Source organism: Ammospiza caudacuta, chromosome 1 (genome assembly GCF_027887145.1).
Source record: "Ammospiza caudacuta isolate bAmmCau1 chromosome 1, bAmmCau1.pri, whole genome shotgun sequence".
NCBI lineage: Eukaryota > Metazoa > Chordata > Aves > Passeriformes > Passerellidae > Ammospiza > Ammospiza caudacuta.
In genome coordinates, this window is record NC_080593.1 from 32,820,102 (window position 1) to 32,835,624 (window position 15,523).

Sequence of the window (15,523 nt, forward strand, 5' to 3'; positions counted from 1 at the left end):
TACAGTAACAGAGGTAGTTTTTTGACTTTCCGTACCTTTGCCAAATAGCAATACAGTCTCTAACTCACCCCATGTTCCTGCTTGTTGTATGAAACAAAAATGCACCATTACTGAATACTTTGCTCCTCGTGAGTACCTCATGTATTGCAATTTGCTTTGTGTGGGGGACACAGGGGAAAAAGTGGGGAGAATATTCACTTGGTAAGATAAGCATGAAAACAGACATTTCTAGAAAGTCAGGACTACTGTAAACTGAAAAAACATTTCCATTCCAACTCTAGACCATAAGATTTGGATACACATGCACATACAATGTTTTTCCTAACTATCAAAAATCTCAATCATTTCTCAATATGCATTAGTAATACTTTGGCAAACTAATGAGGTATGTTGTTTTCATCATATAATCACCAATCATCTTCAAATAGGTAAATGCCTTTATCATCTACATCAAGCAAAAAACCTTAATAAGACCTTCTTAAATGAAATAATTAAAAACAGGAGGGATCTTTCTTCCACACATTATTATGCTATTTATGTGATGAGACTAAATCACTTCTTTAAAAAACATGCAAGCCAGAGCACATAAGCCACAACAGCACAAACATACCCTGCTTCAGGTCCTTGCAACAAGAAAAAAATTAAATGCTCATTCATTTCCTCAGTCTAAATAAAGTTCTCAGTTTTCCCACTCAAAAATAAACCAGAAAAAGTCTCCATTAAAATAGCAAACATAAATAACAAAAATGCTTGCCTACACTCCCACAAATAAATGAGGCAACAGAGAGGCTGCAACAGAAAATTCTGATGTGGTATTAGGAAAAAAAATCATCATGAGAGCAGTGAGACAGGGCACAGGCTGCCCAGAGACACTATGGGTTTCTATCCATGGAAATGTTAAGGAGAACTCAAGTCCCTACACAACCTGGTTTAAATTTGAAGTGTGGCCTACTGCTAGGCCAGGCAACCTCCAGGGGTCCCTCACACCCAAAATCCTTCTGTGGTTTTAGTCCCAGAAAGAGCCCACACCCTGAGGAAACTCACATTCATAGCAGCAATATCATTTTCATAGGACTCCCTGATTTTCTTCATGATTTCTTCCTCAGCCTTGGCACAAGTTTCAATACTGCCTTTAACTGTAATGGTCCTTTCTGGATTATAGAGTGTCAAATCCTGCAATCTGCAATGACACAGAAGCACAGTTAATTAGCAAACAAAGAAGATCATCCAGATTTATCATTTGAGTGTAACAACATCCAAGCATGTCGAGTTTGCCCTCCAAAGGCTGTAGTATCAGTTCATAACACAGTTCAAACACATCCTCAGATAATGTGGGGAAACTCTGTCATCCTGGGAAACCCAACAAAACCCTCACAGCGAGGTTTGGGGCGGGGTGTGGCTGGGACACACTTGGTTGCTGCACAAAACAGAGCCACACACTGTGCATGAGCACACAGAGCTGCTGCAGGGCAGTGCAGCCGTGTCCCACCTCACACAGCACTGCCAGCTGGGACAGGGCTTCACACACATTTTAGACACCTCAGAAGCACACCATAAAAACATTCTTTCCTTGAGAACTATGGTATATTCCTTAAGGAAACTGGAGAAAAGCCCAGCCTCAGTGAAACTGCAGGAGAGCCTCCAAACCCTCAAAGTGGGGAAAAGAAAAGCTGTGTGCAAGTCAGCATTTGCTGCTCAACACTAGTAACTCCTCAGGGAAAATGAAAGGGTGACTGCTTTAAACCAGTGTTCTATTTGACAACAGATGCAAACCTACTGTGGTAACGTGGATTAAACACACTGGGAAGCCATGGCATAGCCATGCACTGAGGAAAGGTAGAGGGGTGCAGACAAAGTGCAGAGCAGGATGCAGAGTGAGGAAGCCCGTGGCAGGAAGGACAGGAAGCAGCACGCGAGGCCTTGCCTTCCTGCACAGCAGGCAGCATGGCAGCCTGCACAGCTCAGCCAAGCAGGGGCAGGCACAGTACACATCCACTTGACTCTCTAGTGCATGAGCACTGAAGTACTGCCTATGGAAGGAAAATGTTGGGAAACATCCCAGAGAAGAGAGGAAACGCTTTCCCAAGCCATCTGCCTTTAAATTTATGGACAAGCTTACCCAAAGGCCTGAATGAAGAGATCATGAGAAAGACTAATTAGAAATAGCAAAATCAATGGGCATATATGCTCTCATTTTTGTATTGATTACACCAGATGACTTCAGGGGGCTATTTTAGGCATAGTATGACAAATATAATCTTGAGGCCAAGATTTTAATGCAAAGAAGCCTTTAACTCAGTAAATTAAAAACTACTCTGTAGCTATTTACAGACAATGTGTTATTTGTGTCATCATCAATAAAGACAAGCGGATTTCATGGAATGAAGACCATTTTTTCATGTACTCCGTACACATTTTTCTCCTTTTAGCATTAATAGTCTGTGTACTGTTTGCAGATAAAATGTTTATGCAAACATATTCAGGAGAGCATGCTAGCCCTATAAAATATATTCTTGAAGCACACCTATTTAGGTGCTTTTTCTCTATTTATTTTCCTCTGATTAATTCATAAACACACACACACCTTTAAGGAAGGCCTCAGGTGCTTTCATCTAAATTTGTTTTCCTCTTTTTGAAGAGCCACATTTACTCGCAGCTTCCTTGTCCTCGTTTGAATTATTTCCTGCACTACTTTTTTTGTCTCCTGCATGTATTCACACCTCTTCACACATCTTCATGTGTCTTCCAAACCTTTTCCCTTTCCTACAGCCTGTAAGCCTAATTCTCACCCTTCCTGGCTAAAGCCAAATCCAGGATGCCTTCAAATGCTTGGAAGTTCATGCCAGAGCATTCATTATTCAGAACAGGAGGTTCTCTGAAGATATTACTCCAGGGTAAAACTACTGTTGACTGCCAAGCTTCTACAGAGATGTTAATCTAATCAGTGATTTACAGATTTCCAGTAAAGGTGAAAACTCCTGTTTAATCTCAGCTAAATTTGAAAAGGTTTCAGATACCCTCACAAAGTCAGACCAAAAAAGCTATTACTTTGCACCAGACTAGCCAATGTGTTGTAATTTGGCTGTCAGTGGTCAAGAGGGACAGAACTGCTACTAAAGATACCCTTTTCAGTATTCATTTGCTCTATTTCTTTCTTTCCAGTCCAAGAATTTAATATATACGGGAAACTAAAACATCACTAATTTCACTCATTTTCACACATAGCTCAGAACTGATCCAGACTTATAGTTTCAAACAATCATCATTACATATGGTATAATATATTAGAAACAACTGACACTTAAAATATAGTCTAACACAGGCTCCACATAGCCTATGTTATTTTTAGGCTTGCTCTTGACTGAGTTTACAATGAAGACTCACTGTTTACATGAAATTTAACTGAGCTTAAGCAACAGTTTAATCCATATGATGGAAAGGCCTCTGAAGGGCTGTTATCTCAGCCTTCAACACACAGAATATTTTTCTAAGAACTCTGTACCTGAACATCCCATGGCAGTACTGCTGCCATTTAACATCTCACTGAAAATCAGGCCACCAAAAACTTACGGTGATATTGTGATTTTAGTATCTGTGTCCTGCTCAATTTTCTTCAGGTTTCTTCCTTCTTTGCCAATAAGTCGGCCAACAAAGTTGTTGTGTGCCAGTATCTTCAAGGGAATTTCTTCTGTACTGTAATGGAAGTTATACCTAGTGAGACTTTTGGAGACCAGAGTACAAGCTTTTATGCATGTTATGGATAAATTTAATTTTCATTGAAATATCCACAATTACATGCTTTCACTGCATGCAGAATAAGTCCAAGTGCAATGGGCTTTCAAGCACTATCACCGATAACTCAATTACAGCATACCTTTAACTAAATAAAGCTCAGACTGAAGTAACTAGAGCTGTTGGGAGGGAAGAAATAGATCTTAAAGCTTTTAGTGAGGGCTCACAACTTGTTGTGCTCACTCAGACTAAAAGCTGTCAGTTGCTCGAGAAACTTTCATATTTGCTCCAGTTCACCTCAAAGTCACAGCCAGACAACAACTGAAATCACAGAAGCATGCTGGGGCTAATTAAGCAAGTAGACTATCCTGTAAGGTAAAATATCTCAGTACCTTTACCTACTTAGATATGGATAACAGCAAATATTCACTTGTTAACAGCTTTAAAGACTATGACTTTAAATGGAGCTAGTGAGAATTCAAAACTTTTAATGCTTCCACAATGAAATGCTTTTTACTCACAATTTAGTATCTTGAGCTTCCTTTTGCATGATCTCCATAATAATTTTACAAGCTGTTGAACAGCCTTCAGGAGTTGAGTGGATGGTAATTGGTTTCTCAGCAGCACCTGCATTCTCTTTACGATGAATATCAATTCTTGAAAGAAAGAAAAACACTCTGTGGTAACCACACACTCTATGGTAAGCCTTGTGCACTTCCGACTGTTGTAAAACTAACTTATTTTGAGCTAACATTGACTATATATTAGTAGTTTAATTTTGAAAAGGTTATGACTACTTAAGCATTTCCTACATACAAATTTGAGTGTTATGAAGAGCCTCTCCTGTCCTGATTTTACCAGCTAAACCCCACCTTTGTGGGCACTGGGATCTCCTTTTCTTGGTAAACTCCCATCAAGATGTTCAGGAGAGTTGATAGACAATGTAGCAAACCCCTGAAGACAACAGCATCTCATCAAGCTTTCCCAGTGCCCCATCTCCAGCCCCACAGCTCCACTTAGAGTGACTGTGCAGCTGCAGGACAGTCAGGCTTTGTCCCATCTTATTTTAAATACCTCAGCAGCAGAGTTTCCCAGCACTCCTCTGCTAGCAAGTAGCATGGTAGTACTTTGCATCCATCCACAAGATTAGTTTCTTATACTTGTCTGGCCTGATTTTGTCCTTATATTACCTTTACTCTGCGCTCTACCACCCTGAAACTACTAGCCTTGTTCTACAACAGGTTTATGCAGCTCTAAGAATTTAACAAAAATTAGTTATTACCTGCATAAAGACAATGCCTTGGATATTACTTTTCCTTGCCAATATTCTTTCCACCTCTGCTTTTTGTTTTTGCCCCTCTTTCACATGTAACAGCTGTTTTCTAACTGAAACAACCATGCTGCTTTTCAAGTAGCCCCGTTATTTTTGCAATTCTTTCAAGTGTTGAAAACTCTTTTTGTTTTACAATGCAGCATTTTCCAAGAAACCCATCTTGGCAATCCTTGGTGGAAATGAAAGTAGATGAAATTTCCTTTTTTTAATCCCCAAACCAGTGAAAACATCATTCTCAAAGTCACATATCTGTAAAGTTAGCAACCTGCAATTATTTCTCGTCCACCCACCCTTCTTCTAGACATAAAACTTTTCCTATGTCAATCTTCCAGGATTTTTATAGTCCAAGAATTAGATGTTTTATGTATCACCTGAAAAGTTGGTTACCCATAGAAAAATTACAACCAAGTCTTGTCAGGACACCACAAATCTCTTAAACCTGTGTTGTTAAACATGCTGAATAGTCTCCTGGGCTACATTGTGCTAATGAGAGGTTGGAGGGAGCGTCATGATAATCCTGGGTTTGGGGAGGGGGGTAAGCCTGTTTGTAGGGGGTTGGGGTGTAATTAGAGAGGAGTCCCTTATCCTCATTAACTACTCTCAAAACTGAGGCTCCTGCCCACCCTCATTCCCCTCACACACAGCTCATTCCCAAGTCCTGCTTGCTGCAACTACACAACTAGGGGCTCCTACAGTGGGGGCTTCTGAAGGCAGCCTTTCAATTCTCTGCTTTTAGGGGCATCCTAGAAAAACTCTTGCAATAAGAACCCCACCTCCCTCCCTCTACATCTGTGCTGAGCTCTTCCTTGTGGGCAGGATTTAACACACACTGGAAACAATCTCTTCTTCCAGTGTCTCTAGACCCCAGTGCTCTAAGCTTCTTAGGTCACTCAGCAGCTTGCTTTTTGCCTCCTGTGCATTTCCTTAATCTGTGTTTTGGTGTGGTCTGCAACTTGATAGCAACAAATGTATTTTCCAGAAACAGAGGGGGAAGGGAGATAAAAAAAGTTCTTTGTTTAGGGCTTTTTCCCCCACATCTTGAAAGGACAACATTTACAAATCCTAAAAATGCCCTTCTCTAACTAAAACTAGATAAACACTTGAAGTACACTTGGGACACTTGGGTACATCACCACACTGACTGTACATCCCCCAGAACATATTACAGCTCTTTCAGTTTCACTTTTTGTGCCAGAACCATATTAGTACATCTGAAAGCAAAACTCTCCAACAGAGTACCATCCTGCTAGCACTTCTCTTTTAAAGAGGTATAAAAAAGTCAGATAGCACTTGAACATGTATCAGGGACAGAATCCAGTCCTTAAATAAATATTGCAAAATATTTCCTGTTCTCTGTCATCTTCATTTGCTCTCTGACCATGCAGGTTAGTATAATGAAGTTTTGCAAACTCCTCTTTACACAAGCAATGATAACACAACATTAAAGCTATTAATCAGTTTTGTAAAATGACTTACTTGGACTGTGTCTGCTTGGTAATATTTCTGATTGTTGCTCCTTCTTTTCCAATAATGGCTCCCACAAACTGAGTGGGAACCAGCATCCGTAGCGGAACGTCCGACTGCGGTTTCTGCCGAGTGGTTGCGCCGGGTGACCCTTGCCTGGGAGGGCCCCGCTGGCCAAATCCACGTCTTCCCTGGGGATGTTGTTGTGGAGGTTGCTGGGCTGCCATCTCATCAGGGATGTATGCAACTTTCAAGGAATAGTTTTCAAGCTGAAACCCGTTCAGTTTTTCTATTGCTCTGTTTATTTGGAAAGGGGAGGAGAGAGGAGATTAAAAAAGCCCCACGAGCACACACAGGGCCTTATGAAATGACAAGTTATTCAGACATAGACTTCTGTCCTCTCTGACTTGTGTGGTGAAACTAAAAACACATTCCAAGATGAAAAGTTACATTTGAAACTCTTCAGCCAAGATTTCGATTACACAAAGCCACTGTATTAAGCACTACAAGTTAGCTCTTGCTTGTCCTGGGCTTCTTGACACTTTAAAGATTTTGCTGGTCCAACCCTACCAGCCAAACCTCACAGGAGACAGAGCTTATACACTCAAAAGCATTCTTTTGCCTGATTTAATTTAAATCAATTTCCCAAACAGAATCAAAGCTGCTCCAGAGGGAAAACTTTTTAGCTGCTATCAGAGCACCTTCATTAGGGTTTTTGCCAGCACAGCTATTTGGCTGGAGCTTTCGCAATAACTGATATAGCTGTGACAGGAATGAAAAAACACATTTTTATGAAAGAAGAGAGCACCTTCACCTCAGCAGGAAAAGAAGCACTCAAACCAAGTCAATGGCATCTGAAATGCCCCTTAGACTGCAACAGCACCTTGCAACTTATTAATTAGTCACGTTGAAGGTAAGTTTAAAAGTTAACAAGGAAATTAAAGCCCCATGTCTATGTTAAACTCCCCATGAAAGCAAAGTTGTTAGAAGGCATTTAAAATGTTGTTTCAATTTCTCTTGTTCTTACAGTAAAGCATTGAAGAGGGATACTGCCCAAATGTACCCAGCCCTCTCTCGCTGTGGTCTCTCATGCTGAAAAGCTCCTGGTCACTCAGCATTCCATCGCTCTGTCCCTCTTCCTAACCAAGGACAACTCTGCAGGCACTCTCAGGTCTCCTCTTCCCAGGAGGAACACAACTCAACTCAAAAATGACATTTCCAGAAGGTAGAAGAATACCTTCCACTCCCAAACAGAGTAGAGTCAATAAGACTAAATATCTAGCAAACAGTAGGGATAACTAAGCTACATGCAACACATTGGTAAACCAGTGGAATAAAATAAACACATTTGCCCCAAACAGGAATTTAAAGTATTACTGTTCAGATTATCATTAATATACTGGTCACTGAAATATGCACTGAAATATGCCAGACTTAATATTGAACCAAAGACAGATTTTCTTTAAAACCAAAATTTAAATTGAAGGCCTTCGTGGGAGGGAGGGAGTCTGCATCTTTTACTAAAGAGCTCACCAATACTTTCATTAAAAAGCTCCAACAACTATATGCTCTGGAGGTAGGTCTCTGAATTCAGAAACTTAACCCAGCCCCTCCATTCATGAATATTTGCAGGACGCTACTGCCAGTTTACCAAACATTAGCCTCAGCAACACTTTTATGCCTGCCTCTACTACAGAGATAAAAGATTATGATAGCCAGTTGCCTACATTTTTAAGGCCAGCAAGTGAAAAATACTATTTGTCTCCTGGGTGTCCCATTTCACAGTCTGGGTCACAAGAGCTGTTGAAGCCCAGTTAAGAAGTGGTATTTGGGTACCAAGGATAACAGGTCCCTCTTCTCTCAGGGGTTGAGCCAGCATCCTCAAAATACTCCAGTCTGACAGTAAAGAGCTTATGAGAAAATAAGTAATTTGTGTCTTTGGAACAATGTTTAATAAGGGCTGATAATAAATAAGGCCCAAGGCAATGCCAATGAACAAAGAAAGCAAAATATTGAATAACTGATCACTGTTCATTAAATACTTCTGTTAACCAAATGAGACACAGGTCCTTTGGGAATTGCCAGGAGTGTAATTACTCCCATAATAGAGGAATCCTTTACAGCAAGTGGCAAACGAGCTGGATTAAAATTTGGTGAGGTTATTTCAGAGCTGACATTTTTAATCTTTTACTCCATGGACTTGGAAGAGCATTTTATTACACAATAAAACATGTTTACAAAACAGGAAGAGGAGTGAGCAGACTAGTGAGACTTACGTTTCTATGGATTTGTCTCAATTTTTAATTTTTGCATAGATTTCCAATGTCTGAAAGACATTCCACTGAAGTCTCTCTCTCTTTCTGGACATCCTACTTGGAAAAGGGGTCTGAGACCTTTCCTTTCCATACACCCTGAACAGGCTAATTTCTTGTTGGTTGCAAATATCCATGACCTCTGTTTCTAGGCTGAGTTTCACTGAAATCAACCAGAAGGCTGAATTTCTACCATGAAGGGAAACAGCACTGCCAGACCATCCAGTTGCACAAGCCTGGTTTCTTTTGGAATCAAACATCGAGATGTTGGAGAAATGAACACCAACAATTTTGCAAATGTGCTGATAGGCTCCAGATTAATGTCCATCCCAGCTCATTTCCCTCCAAGCCTTTATTTGACAAGTTCAGGCATTGCTTCTTTCCCAAAATGCATCAGCCTCCTCTGGCTTTAAAACATCTTTGACCAGAATCCCAGCATTAACATAAAACTTGACAGTAAATCAGTGCAACATGCTTCTCACTCTTCCTTAGAAGTGCTTGGGAAAGGAAAGAGTAGGCTTATTGTTTGCAACCAGGCTTCATACCTATCATGCTTTCACAAAAAACACTTTACAGCAACAGCTATGTATATATACACACACACTTGCATATACACATACATGTGCACCACACTTTTCCTAGAAAGAAGGTTGGAATTTTTCTTCTTAATAACAATTTATAAATTGCTAAATGGTTCCATCTGTCTATAAGTACCTTAAATTCAAAGCAAACTGAAAAAAGTTCATTTGCCATTGTGGAAAATTAATTATGTCAGCAGTGAACAATCTCTGGCCACCAAAGCCATATGATGACATGGAAAAACAACACACTAATAATTCACCCTGTGAGTCACTGAGTTCTCCATATTTTACAGTCTGACTTGTTTTATAATTTGACTTGTTCAAATGATGGGAAGTCAGAAGAAGAATCAGTAATTAAATACTGATCTCTCAAGCCTTTTGTGGAACTGATATTTCCTGGGTATGTGTGTGGTTCCATATTCTACACAGATTTGGGTACACAGACTGGAATGCCAAGATAACTGATTTGCAGTGGATGTAGCACATACACTGTTCTAGCGCATTTCTTACAGAGAAAAATCCCCAGCTTTTGAAAGGTCCCTTTGGCTTGTTGATTCTGGCCTTCACGTTCCAATATTTGACAATTTTCACTAGACTTTTAAAGTACAGTCATACACTTTTCTTCAGCTCTTCTGGACTAATTTTTACCACTTTTGTGGCACTAAACGTAGGGCTAGAATTAGGCAATGTCATGATTCAGCAGCCCTTCGGCACCATAACAAGCTCAGTTTTAGAGGCATCTAGGCACTGCTTTGGGGGCTGGAGAGACAGATGTGGAAGAAGACCTAGGAAGAGACAAGTGGTTAAGAACTGTCTTCTAGATGGATGCAAAACTGCTGTAGAACAGCATCTAGGACAGCACTTGCTATCAGGAGAGCCAGCCTTGCTCTCAGGGGAAGTCTGAGCCTCAGCTCAAAGCAGGTGACCAGTTCCTCACAGCACTAGGGGCATCTTTTTCAGGCAAAGCTATTGTCACTGCTGCACTCCTCCAACCACAGGTTACACCAAGCTCCTTCTGTAAAGCACATGCGCTCACTACTGACCACCTGGAGGCTCCAGAACACAGCAGCACCACCTCTGTCCTCCCACAGAGACCTCTGCCTTCCCAAGTGCTGGGGGCTCTCCTTCCATGAGCACAAGTTAAGAAAGGCCATGCAGACTGCTTCTGTCAGGGAGCACTGCTGAAACAAGCCACAGACCACTTTTATACAGAGTCTAAAAGCCTAAAGAGTCACCCAATGAGGACAAAGACGGAGAAAAAAATTCAGTTACCTGCCCCATTAGGAGGTGCTCTCCTCCCTGAAGTCATTGTTTAAAATTTATATTTAGTAGAAACAGAAAATGTTTCCATTTCACATACCAGCGAGAGCTGGTACACAGAAATCTCTTAGCATAGCTCTGAATTTTTTAATAAAATGAATTCATTAAGAGACTGCAGCAACTACTGTCTATGCACTGATAAGATGGATAGCAGCCTGGCTCATGTTCATGTGACACCTGCTGAGAACCAAGAGTTTCTACATGAAAATGACACCTTAAACAACTATTCTGTAAATTAGTCACCTGAGTTTTTCCCATCAAAATGACATCTCACCACTGTCCTCTCATGAGTTCCCTACAAGAGGGTGCTTGCCCAGCCTTCTCCCTTTTGATGTTAGTGGAATTTAAACACCCTAGATAAATTATTACAGCAAAAGCATCAAGTCTTGTACTGGAAATCATTCTTCCACTGATAGCACGATGACACTAAGCAATAGAAGGAGAATATATTTCACTCTCTCATGAGGCTTTTACATACACCACTTTTCTTTTTTCATCCCTGACCAGATACAATTGCATATGAGAAGACATATATGGCAAATTTTCTTTAGCATAATTTTTTTTAACATGAAATAAAAATCTGGGTTTCACCAGTACTTCTGAAAACAAAGCCGAAATGAAACCTAAGCTTTTAATACACCACTGAGTTTTCAGTATTATGATTCCAATGGTAACATTAGCCCTGACCCACAATGGCATGTAAAAGTATTAGTTATGTGAACCCTCATTCATTCAAGGATACATGTTGTGCACACACACACAGATGTGTTTTTCATTGAAAGGCTAATAAAAACTTTTTGCAATTATTCTGATTAAGAGGTAATCACTAGTGGACTTTCAAAATCCTGGGTAGAGCTAAATCCTGTAGCATGTACTAGACTCCTACACACTGGAATCTTTGGGGCAGGAAAAGGGAGGGTGGTATAACTTTTGAAGCCAGCAGCCATAATTTAGGTGGCAGCATGTCACAAGGACACAGTCAGCATGTCCTGCTGGTTGCAGCCAGGGATTGATATTGGGAGAAGGGGGATTGTCTTTTGGCAAGCATGTGCCAGGCTGCCTCAGCACCTGCATGCAGCTGCTTGGGTTGTGCAGGGTGAACCACAGGCTCCAGCCTCTGTCCCTCACCCTCTCCTCTCTTTCAAATATTCCACAACCCACTACAACATCCAATCATTGCCTATGCCACTAACCAAGCAGTACACACACTTTGTAAAGCCCTCTCCAGTTTCTGGGAGGGAGAGCAGCAGGGGCAGTTTGAGAGCTCAAACAAATCTCTTCTCCTCTCAAGTGCTTGCAGGAGAGGAGGGATGTGGTGTAAGACCTGGTAGTGCCAGCCTTCTCTTTGCTACTCACAGTGCTAGAGAGCAAAAGTGGCTTTCCAAGACCCACACATTGCTCTGCACATCCCTCCACAATGCTCCTGGGCTGCCAAACAGTACCTGATCTGCCATGCTGGCTCCCTTGCTCTGGGGTCACAGAAGCAGCATCCTGCTTTTTCTGACAAGACACACTGTGCCTCTCCAGTAGGAAAGAGGCACCACCACAACATGTCAAAGACCTCTGTCCCAGCTAGAAGTCAGGAACTGTGCACATCTCAGATTTTGGGTGCTGTCTGTTCTAAGACTTCTTTCTCAAAAAGACTGCAGCAATCTTCAGTGTTTTCATTTTCCAAGTTAATTTTGGATGCAGACCTGAATTGAACATGCCACAACTGTAGTACCAGCCTAGAGGAAAAAACCTCTGCCATAACTACTTAGATTTGCAAGACAGAAGGCAGCTTAGTTTCCCAGCTGGGTGGAACCACAAGTTTTATTCAAAAGTACTGTCCTCCAAGCAATGCATACCACACTTGCTTAGAACTGCTTATCAAAAGTATCTCCAGATTGTGTTGCAGCACCCTCATCTCACACTGCCAGTACACACTCCAAGAGTCATGGCAATGTCATACAGATATCCAGCAGGGAAGTAGCCAACTTTGCATGTTCTCTCAGCCAACACTACTGAGAGGTTAGTGTGTGCATTGCAAAAAGTACAGCTGAGGTGCAATTAGAACTAGGGACCCACTGTATGTGGCAGCATTGAAATCTTCATGTCATGGTGTTTGATCCAAAAGCCATGGCAAAGCACCATATACCCTAAAGAGCTGAATTCCAAACTACAAAGCTTGTTACCAGCTGCTGACTCTTTGCAGCCCTAAACAGCTTTTGATAAAGTCAGTTCTTGTTACTGCATGTCCTTCATGGGATGACCAGCACTGCCCTTATCAGCTATCAACACTTGCACTCTGCTCCCTCTCCACTGCCATCCCCCACAGCCAGTTCCAAGCAGCAGAGCTAGGTCAGGTCTGGGAAAACCATTTCACTGAAACAGTCACTGTGGAAAACCCACACACATGCAGGTCCTGTAGTGAGCCTTCATTCCAATCCCTCACAGTTTTTTCCCTAAAATTACCTTGATCTAGAGACTTGTCCTAGGGGTTTCTAAACAGTTGCAAGGTCACCTCCCAAACTCTGAGCTATTTTTTGTACATAATATGGACTCATCTGCTTAGAAAACCTGTGTCATGTGAAACCATTCACAAATGCTAATCAATGTTCCTCCACTTTCTCTACCTGTTCCAAGGAACCAAACTGCCATCATTCAACCTGCATTGCTTCAGCTGCCCTACAACACCCATGCTGCATGCCAATTTGCCTGCTTCAAACTCAACAGGTTCTCAGTTAGTGTCACATGGTTTCTTATGGAAAAGAAAAAATTATCATCTTAGACACTTCTTCAGAGTCTTTGCTTATCCCAGCATTTCCTTGGGATTGACCCTAAAATTTAGCACCTAAAATTGGGGAAGAAACTGTTGTTTTCATCTTCAGAAGGGAGTGGACAAGTCCAGGAACCCACATCACAGACGACGGCTCAAAAAAATATATTCTACTTCTTTCCATGATATTTTTAGTACTTCCTTGTATTTTCAAAGGAGAAACCAGCACACGTAGTACTAATCTGTAACACTGCGCCATGATTTCTTCAGAACTAGAAATACAGCCTTTCTTAATTGCTATGCAGCAGAATCAAAAGCAACAGAAGAACCTGAAGGACTTGTTAGAACAATTCAGGTTTTGAGAAAAGTTAAACAGTGAATTCAAGAAAACATCATTTCCTTTGGCTGCAGCATACACAGGAGATACCACTGACACAAGTTTCCCATCACATTTGTTTATAATACATTTACAAGTAACCTAATGCTTTGAAAGATTAAATACATGTGTTGCATTCAAGTTACGCACAGATGATAATTACTTAATTATATGTACAAATATTATTTCATTTGTAATTTTGAATTAATGCACACCATAAGCACGCCCTGCATCTCAACTGCTGGTTTTAGTTTGCCACAAGGTGGCAGAAATTTCAAAGTTAAAATAGATTGTGGTAGGCTATTCCATGAGTTTGGTTTTGTTTGACCTGCCAGGACTAGAACGAGAGGAAGTAAGTTTATGTCACCAGGTTAAAACTTAAGAACCACACAAGTCCTTTTTTTGTGGTAGAGAAGCAAAATTAAACCTTTAGCATGGTACATAATACAGATTTTTAAAGGAAAAGTATGCACTAACAATGATTAAGTAAAACATTTTAAAAATGTTAATAACTAGATTAAAAGTTCGCAATCACTGAAGATATAGGCAAGCATAAAGTAGGCAGCCTAAATTTCAAAAATACCAAATAAATTATTTTAGGTATGCATATTATGCCTTTTGTGTGTTGGGAAGCAGCATTAAATTTTCTAACAAAAAAGTCCTGTATTCTGGTTAGCAGCTACATATTTTTCCCCTGTTATTTTTGCTATGATTGTTTGTTTAAGAAACAGTCACAAAACAATGAACACTGCAAGAAGGCATTACTGAAATGTGGCTAAAAAATCATTAAACAATAACTCCTATCCTCCCCAACTGGCAAATTAATTTTCTGCTCTCCCCAATAAAAAAGTTTCTTCAATTTTTCCATTTTTTGAAATTATTAATTTACTTTTCATCAAAATGAAAGCAAAGCTGATTTTAAAAATTGTTAATTAAGGTGAATTACACCAAACTTTCTTAAAAGTCAAGCCTTAATTTACTGTTAAAATGGTGATGTGATCAGAAGCAAAGTCACACATAAAGTCACAACAACATGAACTCCAAAATGCAAGTTAGGTGACAGAAACAACTAAAACAGATACTTACTGTCTAGCCTGGTCCTTATTGCCATATGTTACATTTACAACTGCAGTCTCGGTGTCAGTGTTCACTAGAAAGGAAAATGCAACAGGAGGAGGGTAAGTTCAGTGTGCATTCACTTCCCACTTCAAATTTAAAAGCAAATTGAGAGTAGTAACAGTACCTTGCTCACAGTTCTCCACAGTTCCATACTGAGCTAACAAACTATCCAGCACCTATAAGAGGTAAAAAAAATTACAGATTTAAATTTCAAAGCAGGTTAACAAAACAAAAAAAGGCTCTAAAACCCACCAGAATCTTTTAAACTATTGTAGGAGAATATAGATCATTTAAGACAGCCATTCCAATAAAGAAGAAATTATTATTCCAGGAAGAACAAGCATACATTGCTTTTTTTCTCTCTCCTGTCAGAAAATCTGCATTTAAAATTTCATTAATGTGAAAACACAAAGTAAAACTTCAGGAAGGCACACTGCACTGTATACTCCAAACTTTGAAAATAAACCTTCAATAAAAATAAACCTTCAAAAAAACCTCACTTTTCTCAGAGTGGGCTAAAGGAGAGGC

The 15,523-nt window shown here is 40.3% G+C and overlaps 1 protein-coding gene across 1 annotated transcript in view; it reads right to left on the reverse strand.

The window, feature by feature from the left end:
* Positions 1–15,523, reverse strand: part of IGF2BP3 (insulin like growth factor 2 mRNA binding protein 3) — a 112,348-nt gene that overhangs the window by 27,684 nt on the left and 69,141 nt on the right. Inside the window, exons 5-10 of the mRNA XM_058805763.1 lie at positions 15,120–15,171; positions 14,963–15,026; positions 6,542–6,826; positions 4,254–4,388; positions 3,571–3,693; positions 1,045–1,180 (exon numbers count right to left, since the gene is read on the reverse strand). Of these exons, the coding sequence (XP_058661746.1) occupies positions 1,045–1,180; positions 3,571–3,693; positions 4,254–4,388; positions 6,542–6,826; positions 14,963–15,026; positions 15,120–15,171 (795 nt within the window). The remainder of the gene's footprint in view (positions 1–1,044; positions 1,181–3,570; positions 3,694–4,253; positions 4,389–6,541; positions 6,827–14,962; positions 15,027–15,119; positions 15,172–15,523) is intronic.